The sequence below is a fragment of the Pipistrellus hanaki genome, assembly GCF_964339955.1.
Source record: "Pipistrellus hanaki genome assembly, chromosome: 7".
Classification (NCBI taxonomy): Eukaryota; Metazoa; Chordata; class Mammalia; order Chiroptera; family Vespertilionidae; genus Pipistrellus; species Pipistrellus hanaki.
In genome coordinates this window covers 72,952,633-72,969,314 of record NC_140509.1, presented here as the reverse complement: position 1 = coordinate 72,969,314, position 16,682 = coordinate 72,952,633, and the positions used below count along the sequence as shown (strand labels likewise).

Here is a 16,682-nt window from a genome sequence, read left to right as displayed (position 1 = left end):
GGTAATCCAGTTTGGTTCTGCAAAAAAGTAAAGTAAGTTTACCTTCCTACATTCACCTAGCTCAACACAGTAGGATCATGTTGACGAAGCATATGTAAGTTATTTTAAAATGTGAATTGAATTTTACAAATAGCAAATAAAAACTGTCACTACTTTGAAATTACCTTTTTGCTCTTATAATGTTAGAATTGGGACTATTTCGATTTAATGTTTTTAAAAGTGTTAGATAATCATGACTTTTATAACTAAATTTAGTTATAAAAGAAGAAAGGCTAGCTACTTTTCCAGAAAAGAAAAAAAAACAAACAGAAATCTGATGTAATACGCAAATGTAGATTACAGAATGTTTCTGAGTTCTTTGAAGTCTTAGGCAGTTTTGATCTAAAGTTAGATTTTATGGCAAACAGTAAATTCCAAGGCACACAAATGAATTAAAATTATTTCCAGGTAAGACAGAATAAAGACTTACGAAAAATAACACCATCAATAGGTTTTGTATAGTTTTTCTTTTTAAAATTGGCCTTTGGTTATAGGCTAAGAACCATTAAGGAAACTGGGGAATTGGTAGTAATTTTTAAGCCAAAAGTAATACGTATTTTAGCCAAATGTTGCAGGTGTACTTGGTAAATACCCAGCTACAGTAGTTTCCTCCCCCATCTGTGGAGTTTTCAGCTATCCAGTTAACTGCAGTCTGAAAATATTAAGTGGGAAATTCCAGAAATAAACCGTAAGTTTTAAATTGTACGCTGTTCTTGGTGCGGTGAAGTCTTGGATTGTCCTGATCCACCCTGCCCAATTTGAATCCTTTTGTCCAGCATACCTGCACTGTGTTCTCCACCCGCCTGTTGGTCACTTAGTAGCCATCTCAGTTATTAGATTCACAGGATCCCAGTGCTGGTGTTCAAGAAAACCTTATTTTACTTAATAGTGGCCCCAAATAGTGACGCTGGCAATTTGGATATGCCGAAGAGGCAATGAAGTGTTTTGCATAAGTGCAAAGGTGAGTATTGTACAATAAAATGTTTTGAAAAAGAGACTACATTCACGTAACTTTTATTACAGTATATTATCATTGTTTACTAGTTGTGTTTAATCTCTTACTGTGCCTAACTTATAAATTGAACTTTATCATAGGTATGTAAGCATCACAAGATTCAGTATATCCAGTTTCAGGCATCCGCTGGGGGTCAAGGAACCTATTCCCTGCAGGTAAGGGGGGATTACAGTATACTGAAAGCCATGCCAGTGAGTTTAGGTATTCAAAAAATGATTAAAAACAAACCCACGCACGTTCAATATTTAACTTTTCCACACATTAAATTGGAGGTGCAGTACACCATATTTAAAAGTAACTATTTACAAAATTTTCCTTTCCTAGCAATAGCCGCCAAATTTGCCGGTCCACCCCAAAGTGTCCCAACAAGATCTCTTTCGGTCTGTAATGCCTCCTCGAAACAAAGCTCTTTTCCTGAAGAAACGGTCTTTTTCAAAGCTCTGATCACTTCCGGCGGCCCTTGGATAAACTGATTGAGCCATTCTTGGGCCTCTTTTAGACTCTCGGCTTCATCTGAGGACTGCAAGACCTCATCCACCATCCCTAGACTTAACGCTAGTTTTGAATCCAGTTTGAGAGCCCCACTTAACACTTTGAGAGCTTGTTTACTGCCAATAATATCAGCCAGTCGGGTAGCTCCGCCCCAGCTGGGTATTATGCCCATTTCCTTGTGAACAAATCTGATCTCACTCTCTCTCGTCATTAATCTGCAAAAGAGAAGAAAAAAACTTAATTGTGATTACGTATGCTTTAGTCATAAAGTACTACCAATTCATGATCTGATCTAAAATCTCCATAACTCTTTATAGATACACTAAAAACTGTTTAAAAAAAAAAAATCTGGCTAAGTATAGAATTCAATTTATACACAGTAAAACACTTCCCTTTAAAAATAGTATCAAACATTTTTGTTGTGCTTGCTTATTGTTTATTTTGCAAATAATAATCTAGTCTTTATGTTTAGTTCTAAAAGCCCAAAGTGTATCAGTAAAGTGGTGACCTAATGAGAAAACCCAGGTTAAGTGAAAATATGGGAGTTAGGTGCATATCATGGGTAAAAAATGTATTTTTGGGTCAGTAGTCCTCAGGAAAAGAAAAATTGTTTAACCCAGCAAATATGTACTAAGCACTACCAATGTCAGTTTACATTCCTGTTAGAGAAAGACAATGAATGATATGTCAGTGGTGATTAAGTACTATGAAGAAAAATAAAATGGGCCTTGGCCGGTGTGGCTGGGTTGAAGCATCTTGTACATCAAAAGGTGGCAGGTTCAGTTCCTGGTCAGGACACACAGCCAGGTTGTGAATTTGATTGCTAGTCAGGATGTGTGCGGGAGGCAACCGATTGGTGTTTCTCACATCGTTTCCCTCCCTCTACAATAAAAAAATAAAGTGAGGCAAGAGACTAGGGAATAAAGATGTGTTGGGGACGTGCTGTTTTAAATGGAAAAGACCTGAATATTTGAGCAGCTACTCTAGTGAGTAAGCAACGAAAACTGCAGGGCCAGTGTTCCAGGAAGAGGGATTGCAAGCACAAAGCCCTTGAAGTAGAACTTAGTATCTGTGGGGAACAGGCTACTGTAGCTGGGATGGAGTAAACAGGAATAGGAGAAGTAGGCTGAGGCCTTAGATGGGAATTCAATTTTTAAGTTTGTAGCTATTTAGAGGTTACTCAAGAGAGTAGTATCTGAGGGTTACCTGGTTACTGTGTTAAGACTTTATTTAGCATTCAATAGCACACTATATCTCTGGAACTTTTTAAAAAAATATTGATTTCAGAGGAGAGGGAGATAGAAACGTCAATGATGAGAGAATCATTGAATAGCTGCCCCTTGTATGCCCCCCTACTGGGAGTCGAGCCTACAACCCAGACATGTGCCCTGACTGAGAATTGAACTGTGACCTAGTTCATGGGTTGACACTTAACCACTGAGCCACACCAGCCGGGCTGTCTATGGAATTTCATGTCAACAATCCTCAGAACAATCACATGAGGTATAGAAATATGCTCATCTTACACAGGGAAACTGAGGTAACTAAATAAATACCTCACTGAGGTCTCCCGTGCAGCTAGAACAGAGCCAGAATTAAAACCCAGGTAGTTTAACTTCATGTGTGCTCTGAACCTCACACATAACAGACAGGAATGGAAGCAGGGATACCATTAAGAAAGTTGACAGCAGCTCAGGTGAGACTGAGAGCAATGACTTCCTGTAGCAGGAATTCATTTTCTCCAAATCTTGGGATTTTTATGGATAGGGTGGCTAATAAGCAAAGTTGAAACCATAAGGGGAGTTAACACAAAGAAATTAGTGAGCATAGCAAAAGGCTTCATATTTGCCAGTTAAATATCTGTGCACTATTAATAGACTTTTAGGGAATGGTGCCTATGAGTTTTATATGGAGGCTTCCATAGAAGATTTCACTATGTTAAAACCTTAATTTGGACCGAAGGTCATGTCTGAATTTTAATTTTTTTTTAAAGTATCGTTTCAATATTCATGACCAAAAAAAGACTACAAGTTAGCTTTCTAAAATGTTCAATGCAGCCGAAATCGGTTTGTCTCAGTGGATAGAACATCAGCCTGTGGACTGAAGGGTCCCGGGTTCGATTCTGGTCAAGGGTATGTACCTTGGTTGTGGGCACATCCCCAGTAGGGGGTGTGCAGGAGGCAGCTGATCAATGATTCTCTCTCATCGATGTTTCTGACTCTCTATCCCTCTCCCTTCTTCTCTATAAAAAGTCAATAAAATATATTTGGGGGGGAAAAAGTCTTTAAAAAAAAAAAAATTCTAGGGGTTGAAGAGTTATTAGTCCCAAATAACTTGATTCCCTAATCAACCCAGTTACTGTATAAATCACAGTAAAGATAAGTGTACAGCTGTAGCTTTAAAGTACCGAAACTTATTTTTATTAAGAGGATGACTACAGCAGTCTCTCTCCATTACTTTTGTTTTGTTTTTCTTTTAGTTATTTTCTTTGTATTCTTTTTAATCTTAAAGTTTCATAGATTTCTTTGGCTTTCCTCCTCAGGGATTTTGCTGAAATGGATTTGATCTATTTAAAATCAACTTGTTTCGTTAAGTTTTTGAATGCATGGTAATAGTACAGTTCAACTGGCTAACCTCTACTTTAATGGTTAACAAAAATAAATAATTAATAATTGATTTTCCTATTTAAGAGTACGTAAGTATTTATATTCAGGCAAAAAACAAATTTGAGCCTATGTTAATTGTATCTGTGCAGGCAGGAATGCAGTCTTCATCCTACCTGAAATCACATGCCGTGACAAACTCTGCTCCTCCGCCCAAGGCCCAGCCTTGGACCAGGGCAACACTTATTAAAGGAAGTCTGTATATTGAAGGAAAAAATGTATATTAACATTTTAAATTTCAATATTGATCTACAAACATTATTAAAAACTTGAGATGCAATAGAAACAAAATTATTAAACAATGTTTATAATAAATAAGAAACAAATCTCAAAGGCTAGCCCATGCATCATGAGGAGCAAATCAGTATAATACTGAAGATATTTATACAATTCATACAAAATGCCATACCTGTTTATCAAAATACCTCTCTGAATCATTGTTTAGTTTAAAACCATAGCCATATTCTAAAGGATATTTTGGGGTAATATACAGCTCCGGGCACTTCTCAACTACTTACTGGCAATCAGGAATAACTCAATGTGATACTGCCTTATAACATTTTTATGGGTATCAGGTTATAAATGGAAAAGTTAAAACTGTATCCAAAGGGAGGAAACGCGGTACAGAGAATGAGCTCCAAAACTGTATTGTCATAAAGGTTCCTGTCTTTTCACTACTCACGGAGATTATCCAGAGATAATTCTTATATAAAGAAAAGGTTCTGTAGTAAAAACAAATCGCTTCCTGTTTGCAAAGACCCATTTTGCAGTGTGCAAGACTGTATCAGCATAAAAGATTAATCCAAAATGTTTTGAAAGTATAGATTTTTTGTAAGTTCTAATTTAAATGCATAGCTATAAAGTACAGTAACTAAAAATTTCTTAATACTCTTCTCTCAATTAAAAATAATTATTGAAACCCTAGCCAGTGTGGCTCAGTGGATAGAGCATTGGTCTGCAGACTCGTAGGGTCCCAGGTTCACTTCTGATCAAGGGCACATGGGGACTCGATCCCCAGTAGTGGCTGTGCAGGAGGCAGCCAATCAGTGATTCGCGCTCACTGATGTTTCAGTCTCTCCTTTCTCCTTTCAACTCTGAAAACAATAAAATAATAATTTTTTTAAACTTTAAGGAAAAAAGCCAAATATAATAGAGAGAAAGAGGTGAACAGGAGCCAATACAATGAAAAAAGTGTTTTAGAATATAATGTTACGATTCCATTGTTCTTCTTAAGACTCTCAGAAAGAACAACAAAAATACAGTGTTGTCCAATTCATTAATATGCTAAGTAAATAGGAATTTCCTTAGTTTTTATAGGTTTTAAGTTGTTTCCAGTTGGAATATAGAAGTAGAAAGCTCATCTCAGCTCAAACATGTCATTGTTTATAATCCCAAATGCAAAGTGAAGCCATCTTCCTCACCAACCTGTAGTTCTTTTTCTCCAAACAGCAGTTCTTCTCTCCTCAGGATATGGACCACTTCACTATACATTCTACTGATTCTGATTAGGTAATCTTTGTGTCCTCTTCTGAGCGTGTCTTTATTCTGCTCTGATAACAGTATTTTACCTTTCCCGTGTCTATACCTAAATATATGCAGCTAATAATAATCTCTTTATGGAAAAGTACTATATTTTAAATTCTTTTTATCTTTCATGTCTCTTATTTTTAAATACTTGGGTATGTTTTAATAACATTTAATTAAATGACTATCCTCGGTGGCACAAATAGTTCACTATTAGAAAAAATATAATTTGAAAATCAGCTATTTTTTACTGGAGCAACACAGAATAATAAAAACCTATTTTTTTTTTTTTTTTTTAGAAACCATATTCTAAAAAGAAAAATACATTACCTCATCAATCTTGTTAAGGTGTTTTGCATGAACATACATAAGGCCACTCCATCCTTTAAAAAATAAAAATAACCAAAGACACAAAATTATAATGCAAATGTATAAGAATTTAAAACAAAACAAAACAAAACAAAAACACACCATTTTCAGGGTTTAGAAAGAAATAAAGCCAATAATACATCTAACTTTTTTTTTTTTTTTAATGAGGTTTTCATTTAAAACTCTTTGATACTATCTGAAATGGAAATGATGCAGTTTTGGATTTTATTGATGTTCTAGGACTCCTTGGCTCGGCTCTGAATGAGGCATTAGCAAAGACTTAGAGGTGAGTTAGATCTGTATCAGGTTCTACTGGAGGGAATATGGAGGGAAGAGACATAGGATACCCCATCTATTATCCCAAACTCCGCTCCTCTAAAAACATACAGCCCACATTTACAATTTAATGGCAACAAATACTTTTTTTTTCCTTTTTCATTTCTCTCTCATGTTTTGTTCTTATTTGTGTTTTTGTTGTTGTTATTGTTTGGGGTCTAGGGGATGTATGGAAGCCTGAATTCAAGAAAAATGGAGGACTGATAATGGATGATTAGGATTCTTTTTTAATTGGGATAATAATTCAAAGCAAAACTAAATAGTTATCATTTGTTGAAGCTTGCTAAAGCTACGTAAGATTCTTTACAGTATACCTCATATAAAATTCCTTATAAGTAGATGCTAAAGGGATTCCACTTAAAATTCAAATGATTGCTGTATTCAATAATGTACTTTGGTTATTGCTAATCTCCCCGTTCTTCTTCCCCTACCCCCTTTCCCCCCCACCCCCGTGCCAATACTTCACACTATTGCAACCTAATCTTTAAGAAGCAGAACAAAAACTCTGAACCTTGGAAAGCTATTAAAGAGTAGCTGTCGCCGGGACGGGTTTGGCTCAGTGGACAGAGCGTCAGCCTGCGGACTGAAAGGTCCCGGGTTCGATTCCGGTTGAGGGCATGTACCTTGGTTGCAGGCACATCCCCATGTGTGCAAGAGGCAGCTGATCGGTGATTCTCTCTCATCGATGTTTCTAACTCTCTATTCCTCTCTCTTCCTCTCTGTGAAAAATCAATAAAATATATTTAAAAAAAAAAAAAAGAGTAGCTGTCATCATAACCATATAAGTAAAATATAAATAGCTCCACCATAGCTGTCTGGTAAACATGTAAAGCCCAGTATGTAATTCATATATACTTGCCTCTGGAGTCCCTAATGCTTTCACAGCATTCAGATCAGATCCTGAGGAGAATGTATTTTTTGCCCCACGTACGATGAGACCTTTCCCCTCGGTCCAATTTTCCAATTCAATCACTCTTTCCAAAAGTTGTAGCATCATAACACCTGACAGAGAGAGGAGGGGGAATCATAAACAGCTAAGATACTAGAGAAACAAATCATCAAACAAGATTCTTATGTCATATACTATACAAATATTTACTGAACGTCAAATACCTCATGTGTTGGTACTATGACGTACATACAAAAGAGATGTACATAACAATCCCTGGTTTAAAAGCTTAGGTATACAAAATAGTCCCTGGTATTATGGTAGCACAATTCGAATTTGAGCTTTGGACAAAAATCACAAATTAATATGTATCCTAGACCTTCAGGTCTCTTAGATATAAAATTCTTATATTCCAAGAGTGCTGCCTAACAAATAGAAGGTATTTACCAGTACCCGAGTTAGGAAATGAGAAACAAATAGATAGGCAAGTACAGTGTTTTCATTGATTATTGAAATTACATGGTTAAAATCTGTCTTATTTCAATTCACAAAAAGGAAAATGTAAGCTAAATAGTAATTTCTTTTTCCATTTATAGGTTTTTCTCTTTAGTTTTTAAAAATCTTTGAAACCACCTTAATTTTGTCTCCCAGTAACATTATCTGAACACAAACAAATGAAGTTATTAAGCAATTAATAAATTTCAATGGAAAAAATAATAAAGATTAATTTGAAATTTTCCTTCTCATCAGCATCTGTATTCCCAGATTCTTTAAAAAAGAAAAACATCGCCGAAACGGGTTTGGCTCAGTGGATAGAGTGTCGGCCTGCAGACTGAAAGGTCCCAGGTTTGATTTCGGTCAAGGGCATGTACCTTGGTTGCGGGCACATCCCCAATAAAGGGTGTGCAAGAGGCAGCTGATCGATGTCTCTCTCTCATCGATGTTTCTAACTCTCTATCCCTCTCTCTTCCTCTCTGTTAAAAATCAATAAAATATATTTTTTAAAATAAAAAGAAAATAAAAAGAAATAAAAAGAAAAAAGAAAAACATTAAAACTACCACCATTAGTAAAAATGTTCATGGTTCACATGATAAGTTTTGTTTCCATATTCTCCAAAGGTACCATGACTTTCACGAATTATGTCATAAAAGTAAGGAAAAGAGTCATGTAATAGCAGGTTAGAATTAGTGTCACTTTTTAACAAGCAAAGAAAGCTCTCCGTACCTGAGAAGGCATTCCTTTTACTGGGATTGTTCAGAGTAAGAATGCCAATGCCATTGTCTTCCTTCTGAAGGTCAATGGATCCACCAGGAAACTGCTGAAGTTTTTTTTTTACTTCCTCCTCGTGGAAGCCATGAGATGTATTATAAAGTGACAATCCCGTCTGATGTAGCAATTTTGTCCTTAGAGACATAGAGGATGTCTTCAAAAGACTTGCTGCCATTTCTAGAAAAGAGGCATACCGGTAAGCATACAATAGTGCAGATGAACAGACACTGTTGTGCTATTTTTTTGTTAATAGACCTTTCTGTTTAATTGGAAGGACTTTCCCACTTCTAAAGGCACCTTTTGAAGAAAGATGGTCAGTATGGAATTCCTTTCCTTTTCCCCCTTTCTCAAACCACATAGATCACACAGTATATTATTTCAGTACATCACTGAGATAATGGCATAGTCACAGTACATTCGTTACGATCTAATACACTAGGGAAGTTTAGAAGAATGTTGCTGTTCCGTATTTAGCATCATCTCCTGACGCCAGGTAGTTTTTCTCATCACAATTGTTCTTTTCCAACTCTTTAACTTTTCCAAAACTTAAGAAATTCAATCCAAATGTCCACTTAGAAATAGTCTTAATGCAAAAATGTTTTAAGAACAATCCTGTTCTCTAACAGAAATTTTATTCTTAGCATTATCCTTACTTTATATAATGTTCTCACAGAAAAAGTTGGAAGGATCCTGAGGAAAAGAAATAGGAATGTATGTGTCTATGGTTTCTGTATTCCCCAGGGTTCTGTCACTCCTCTCTTCTCCTGGGTAATCTCAACTCTGACTACAGGCTTTTCTTATGTAAGCACCGGTGTTGACATAAAACATACTAGTACATTCAGGAAAGTACACAGCTCAATGAATACATATCCTATCTAATAAAATAGTAATATGCAAATTGACCATACCTCTGCTATACCCACAAGACACGCCTACCAATCAGGAGCAAATATGCAAATAAACCCAACCAAGATAGCTGCAGCCAAAGAGAGCAGGAGGGAGGCTTGGGTTTCCCTGGCAATGGAGGAAGCCAAGCTTTCCGCCTGCCCTTGCTGGCCTAGGCCTCCACTCAATGCTATAAAGTTTCAATGATAGAAGATAAATAAATCCCAACAAAAATGGCAGCAGCCCCGGAGCTGGAGAGAGCAGGAGGCTAGGGTTTCCCCAAGTGATGGAGGAAGCCAAGCTTTCCGCCTGCCCTTGCCGGCCTGGGCCTCCACTCCACGCTACAAAGTTTCAATTATAGGAGATAAATAAATCCCAACAGAAATGGCTGCCACCACAGAGTGAGCAGAAGACTTGGCTAGGCTCCAGGCTACAAAGTTTCAATTATAGAAGACAAATCCCAGATAACAGGGCCTCTGCTTGGGTTGCAGGGGGGGTGTGGCCGGCCTGCAAACCACCATAGGCCCCACACCCCAAGGGAACTCCCCCCCTGATTTGGGATACCCTTCAGGGCAAATCAACTGGTCCCTACCCATGCACCAGGCCTCTATCCTATCTAATAAAAGAGTAATATGAAGATTGACCATTACTCCAACACATAAGATGGCTGCCCCCATGTGATCAAAGATCCTGCCCCATGTGGGCACAAGATGGCCGCCAAGATGGCCTGCAAGGGAGGGCAGTTGTGGGTGATCATCCATCAGGGGAGGGCAGTTGGGAGGGAACAGGCCTGCAAGAGAGGGCAGTTGTGGGCAATCAAGCCTGCAGGGGAGGGCAGTTTTAGGAGTGACCAGGCCGGCAGAGGAGGAAAGTTGGGGGTGCCCGGGCCTGCAGGAAAGGGCAGTTGGGGAGACCCAGGCCTGCAGGGGAGGGCAGTTAGGGGCAAACAGGCTGTCAGGGGAGTAGTTAGGGGGTGATCAGGCTGGCAGGCACAAGCAGTTAAGGGCAATCAGGAAGGCAGGCATGCGAGCAGTTGGGAGCCAGCAGTCCTGGATTGTGAGAGGGATCCCAGATTGGAGGGTGCAGACTGGGCTGAGGGACACCCCCACCCCACCATGCACGAATTTCGTGTACCAGACCTCTAGTCTATATATATAAAAATCTAATGACTGGCCGCTATGATGTGCATTGACCACCAGAGGGAAGATGCTCAACGTGGGAGCTGCCCCCTGGTGGTCAGTGCACTCCCACAGTGGGAGCACTGCTCAGCTGACCAATGTGCACCAAATACTGAACTCACTACCAAGTGTCGGCAGTGGCAGGTGCATAGGGCCAGGATGAGTAGGAGCAGCGCAGCATCAGGCCCGGACTTGGGCTCCTCCCTGGCCGCCTGCCGCTTAGGGCACTAGTACATCCTGAGGGGGGTGTCAGCTGGCCTGCCGGGATCAAGCCAAAACCAGCAGTCTGACATCCCGAGTGGTCCGGGATTATGAGAGGGCACAGGCCAGGCTGAAGAACCCCACTGGTGCATGAATCCATGCACCAGGCCTCTTCTAGGTAATATGCAAACAGACCAAACGGCAGAACAACTGAACAACCAATCAAAGCATAATATGCTAATAACATGCTAAGGCTGCTCAACTGCTTGCTATGACGTGCACTGACCAACAGGGGGCAGATGCTCCAACCGGTAGATTAATTTGCTGCTGGGGTCGGGCCAATGGGGACGGAGCGAGATGGGTGGGACATGCCCTGAAGGCCTCCTGTGGTCCCTCTCCGGCCAATTGTGCACGGGTGGGGTTCTTCAGCCTGGACTGCACCCTCTTGCAATCCAGGACCCCTCATGGGATTTCGGAGAGCTGGTTTCAGCCCGATCCCGAAGGCCACTCCCTTGGGAGGGCACCAGATGCAGGGCTCAAGCCTATCCCAATCGGGACTGATTAGGCGCCAGCCTACATCAGGCACAGTGGGGCCGGGTTGAGCAGAGCAGCCGGCGGCACTGGACTGCAGGTTTTGGCCCGATCCCTGCAGGCCACCCAGAGGGAGCCCACCCATACACAAATTCATGCACCGGGCCTCTAGTAAGTGAACAACAGCACTGAATGAATACATTTAAGCCAATAACAGCACTCAGTAGATAACATGAATCTCAGGTTTGTTATGCCACTTTTCAAATCACCACTCCAAATAAGGAAAACAACTACCTTGACTTCTAATATCCAAGACTACTGGCCTGCTTTGAACTTTATATAAATTAAAAAATATGGTATTTTATTTTGTGTCTGATTTCAACTATGTTTGTGGCAACCATTACTGCTATGATGTGTACTTAGAGTCAAAAGATTCTCTCTCTCTCCCTTTCTCCTTCTCTCTCCAATATGTCCAAGCTTGCTTTTACCAGGAGTATGCTTTATGCTTGTTTTGCCCCTGGGGATATGTCAGATATAAAAAGACAACTCATCAGAAAACAAAATTGGAGCTGAAGGCTTGATCTTCTCCACAATACTTCAGTGTAAAAGAAATGTGTCAACGAAACCTGATAAGGACTTGGATGGCTATTTTTTTTTTTTAAAGGTGCCTATATTCTGTTTGGGAAAAATAACAAAAATTAAATAAGAAAATAATAAAGTATGATTCATAAAATCATTATCATTTTAAATTATTATTGTGGGATAATAGAATCATTAAAGACTATATCTTCTCTCATTATCATGAATCCATTTGTCTTTGTTTCCATGTTCTATAAAGAGTTCACAAATTATGTCACCCAAGTAAGGATAAGAGTCACGTAAGTACCCATCCTTCCAACCCAATAACACAAAGACAATTGGTATAGATGCCATCAGATCTATTTCTCCTTATACTTAAATCATTACAATTTAAAATATTTATGTAACTAATTAGTGCCCCAGTGTATGAAATTTGTGCACTGGGGGGGAGGGGGAGAGGGTCAGAGGGAGGGAAGGGGGTGTGGGGGTTGTCCTTCAGCCCAGCCTGCACCGTCTCCCATTTGGGACCCCTTGAAGGATGTCCTACTGACGGTTTACAGGGATCGGGCCTAAACAGGCAGTTGGACATCCCTCTCACAATCCGGGACTGCTGGCTCCTAACTGCTCACCTGCCTGCCTGCCTGATTGCCCCTAACCACTCTGTTCGCCCCCAACTGCCCCCCACCGCTGGTCTGCTTGCCTCCAAATGCCCCCCCCCATCAACCTGATCACCCTTAACTGCCCCCTGCCGTCCTGATCACCCCCAACTGACCCCCCTTGATGGCCTGCTCGCCCCCAACTGTCGTCCCCCCCCCTCCCACCAGCCTGATCACCCCCAACAGCCCTCCCCCCCACACCGGCCTGATCACCCACATCTACCCTCCCCTCTTGGTCTCTAACGGCCTCTACCATGGCTTTGTACAGAATAACGGCTGGAAGGTCTGGAAGGTCTAATTAGCATATTACCCTTTTATTAGTATAGATATTATACCTCATTAGATATCTTTGATATGATTTTCCCAAAGAAACATAAATACTTCCTATAGCCTTCTCTCTATTAATTCCACATGTTTTCTCCTCTTCCCCCTCCCCTCCTTTTCCTGCCCTCTTCCACTAATTCTCCCTTCTTTTCTCTCCTCATATTCCCTTGCCTGTGCCACAAAATAGTACCAAGGAAACTCAAGAGACCTGCCTAGCAGGGCTGCTGACCCGTTTGGAAATCCAATTCTAGAAATCTGATAATAGCCAATATGTACCATTTCATCACAATTCTAACTTCAGGACAAACACTTCAGTGCTAAGGAGATGATAAGGTGTTAGCTACTATTAAGCTACCATAGTACCTGAAAGTACAAGTGAAGGAAGGAACAAGGTTGAGATTCAAGTTTTGTGTAAACATGCAGTTAAGCAATCAGCATTTTGGGCTAGTTCTAGAATCATAAGACTATGAACAGGTTCTGAGGCATTTGCCACTTGATACACTTTCTTCATGGCAAAGTGAAAGTTTAACGCTTGTCATACAGAATGCTTTGCTTTCTGGCCTCAAGCAGATTCAGTTCAGCTGAAGGAGCTTACAACCACACCACAGGGAAAGGGGCGGAGAAGGGAGCCCCACAGGCAGCTGAGATCAAAGGCATCACTTTCTCCCTTTGTGACAGTGCTGCAAACGTGATCAAGAGTTTTCCTCTCTGCACAGGGAATAAGCTAGCTGTCCTCTTAAAACCCATTCACACGTTCTGAAATGTAATAAACCAAAAAATTAACACAAATGCATACTCAATAAGAAAACAATTAGCCTAAGGTAGTTAGTAAACAACAACAAAAAAATCAGAAATATTCTGTTTCAGACAGCCAATATATGACTGCTTTTCAAGCTTGAATTTGGTGTTAGGCTGTCGTTATATAATGTACCATGCAAGTTTCATTACATGCCTCTTTCCTACAGCCAAAATTAACTTACTTCAATTTCTCAAATCCTTTAAGTTGTCTCTTCATTCCAAGCCTCTGTCTATGTGATTCCTTACCTGTTACACTTTTCTCTTCCTCAGAGTAACTTCAGATCACTTCCTTTAGCACTCGAGACTACATCAAATACTCTAAATGTCTGTTTGCATTTATCTTCTTTATGCACACTCACTTTCCCATAATAAACCAAATCCTCCCACTAGGAAGTCATTTGCATGTTTAGAACACTGCTTGGCAAAATGGTATCTGTCAATAATACTTCGGCATACAAGGCTTAAGAATCCATAAGGTGCCGAAACCGGTTTGGCTCAGTGGTAGAGCATCGGTCTGCGGACTGAAAGATCCCAGGTTCGATTCCGGTCAAGGGCATGTACATTGGTTGCAGGCACATCCCCGGTAGGGGGTGTGCAAGAGGCAACTGGTCGATGTTTCTCTCTCATCAACGTTTCTAGCTCTCTATCCCTCTCTCCTCCTCTCTGTAAAAAAATCAATAAGATATATTAAAAAAAAAAAAAAAAAAAAAAAGAATCCATAAGGCCATAGGAGGCTTAAAAATCTGTCCACAAAAGCCCTAGCCGGTTTTGCTCAGTGGATAGTGCGCCAGCCTAAAGGCTCCTAGACCCGATTCCCCTCAAAGGCATAAATAATACCTCGGTTACAGGCTCGATCCCCCTACAGGAGGCAACCAATTGTTGTATCTTTCTCACTTCGATATTTCTCTGTCTCTTCCCATCCCTTCAACCTTCTCTAAAAAATCAATGGCAAAATATCCTCACATGAGGATTAACAAAAAACAACAACAAAACAACAGTAAATCTGCCCACAAACCAACTCTCCATCTACCCTGTTTATTATTTCCACCACTCACCCCGTTGGGACTCCATTCCTCTTTGCAAGCTGGTTTCTCCTATGGGAACGATGGTCACTGCCTGTGCTCCACTGACTGTATGCACTCAGCTTTAAGTCAGACAAGAAAAACGTCAATAAAAGGTCAGGTGACTACGCTCCTTCCTCCTCCAGGCAATGTCACAGTTTCATCTCTATCCCTCCCGCACCTAGAGCCCTGGCTGGTAAACTCTAGGCTCTCAGATGAGTGAGGCAAAAGGCGGGTCCATGCAGACTTTCAAAGTCCTGATCAGTCTCTTCAACAGGTAAGTGATTTAAGTAATCTGTGGTTTTGATCCCCTACATTTGTGTAGCAATAAAAGGATTATTGCAGCTCAAAAAAAAATCTACAGCACATTCCAAGCATAAGTTGAACCGCTGTTGTCGTCCTTATGGCTGCAAACTTGGCTGCGCGAAGCAAGTTACGTAGTTTTAATTAAGCAAGCTAATTTAATAGCTAGGTGGTGGCACGGGCAAGTGTCCAGGACCTTGGGCCCCTTACCTGGCCAGGATTGCACATCAGCAAACAAAAACAAATCCCTGCCATCCGGACGTTCCCTTCGGCCAGATCCCCATCGCCAAGCCAACTCTGGGCCTTCTCGACCTACACGGCGTTGCCTACGCGGCCCCAGGCAATCCCACATTTTCTCTCTCTCACTTTCCCTTTAGTCTTTGTCCTATAAAGGCTTTGGGCCCTGCCTGCACCCCACCGTGCGATCCCCGGAGAGACTACGCTTCATGGCAGACTGAAAAAGAAAAGCATCTGTTTGCATCAGCCAGATGTTCTTGCATTATTTTCATAACACCGCTCAGCACTGGGCCTGGAAAGTATTCCTAATTTAAACCGGTGCGTTGAAAACAAGGCCTCCCGATTCGGCTATTCCCCCACGTTCTCCAGAAAGTGTTCCCCTCCGGCTCTCACCTGGCCGAGTCCGGCGGCGGCGCTGGGCACTGCGTCCGCCCGCCCAGCAGAGGGCAGTGGACTGCGCGGCGGTTCCGCCGGCACCGCGCCGCCGGGGCCCGGCGAGGCCCGGCATGCAATTCGGGTGGAGAAACGCTCAGGTCCATTGCACACAGCGACAGGCTAGGGCTCTCTCCTAGCCGACACCAAGAATGCAGCCCCTACGGCCAAAGTCTGGGGAGCCGCCCGGCGCTGACTCCCCCCCCCCCCCGCGCGCCCCTTTTCCGCTTTCACACGCCCCCGCTTCCGCTCCTACGTGCCCCTTTTCCGCCTTCACACGCCCCTCTTCCGCCCCTATGTGCCCCTCTTCCGCCCTTCAGCGCCCGCTCCTCTTCCGCTCTTCAGCATCCGTCCTCCGCCGTCCCCCCCTCCCCTTCCCTCCCAAGTCCGTCGGCGCCCTTCCCGGTGTCCCCATTGAGCCGGGACCCTGGGACTCCTGTAGTCCGTGCTTCATGTTTTGGGTTCTGCGACAGCGGGTTCCTTTGGTGCAGGAACGCTGCCAAACCCCGTTTATTTTCGGATTCCGATGTTGACTTCGGAAATACGCAAATGATAAAAGGCTTGGGCCAGCTTGCATGGCCAAGATCCACAGCATCCCTGATGGCAGTGAACCTGTGTAGATGTGCACCCAGAAGATGGGCAGAGCGTTTCCTGTGCCCTGAGTGAAATGTGGAATCAGAATGCGGGGAAAGCCCTAGCTAGTTTGACTCAGTGGATAGTGCCTCGCCCTGCAGACTGAGGGATCCCTGGTTGGATTCTGGACAAGGATACATGCTGGGTTGCAGGTTCCTTCCCCAGTAGGGGGCGCGCAGAAGGCAGGCAATCAATGATTCCCTCCCAACATGGAAGTTTCTTTCTCACCCTCTCTCTTCCTCTCTGAAATCAATAAAAGTATATTTT

The 16,682-nt window shown here is 41.8% G+C and overlaps 1 protein-coding gene across 4 annotated transcripts; it reads right to left on the bottom strand.

The window, feature by feature from the left end:
* Positions 1 to 1,037: 1,037 nt before the first annotated feature.
* Positions 1,038 to 16,024, bottom strand: ECHDC1 (ethylmalonyl-CoA decarboxylase 1). 4 transcript variants are annotated; one of them, XM_084889924.1, is made up of 7 exons: positions 15,744 to 15,861; positions 14,805 to 14,893; positions 8,553 to 8,774; positions 7,298 to 7,440; positions 6,064 to 6,116; positions 4,326 to 4,406; positions 1,038 to 1,761 (listed from the first exon to the last, which is right to left on the bottom strand). In XM_084889924.1, exons 2-7 carry the CDS (start codon positions 14,818 to 14,820, stop codon positions 1,353 to 1,355), a joined length of 924 nt encoding a protein of 307 aa, XP_084746050.1. In that variant the 5' UTR covers positions 14,821 to 14,893; positions 15,744 to 15,861; the 3' UTR covers positions 1,038 to 1,352. The 4 variants fall into 4 exon arrangements, with proteins under 4 accessions (XP_084746050.1, XP_084746049.1, XP_084746051.1 ...); XM_084889923.1 differs by lacking the exon at positions 14,805 to 14,893 and having other exon boundaries at positions 15,744 to 16,024; XM_084889925.1 differs by lacking the exon at positions 15,744 to 15,861 and having other exon boundaries at positions 14,805 to 14,956.
* Between the last annotated feature and the right edge of the window lie 658 nt (positions 16,025 to 16,682).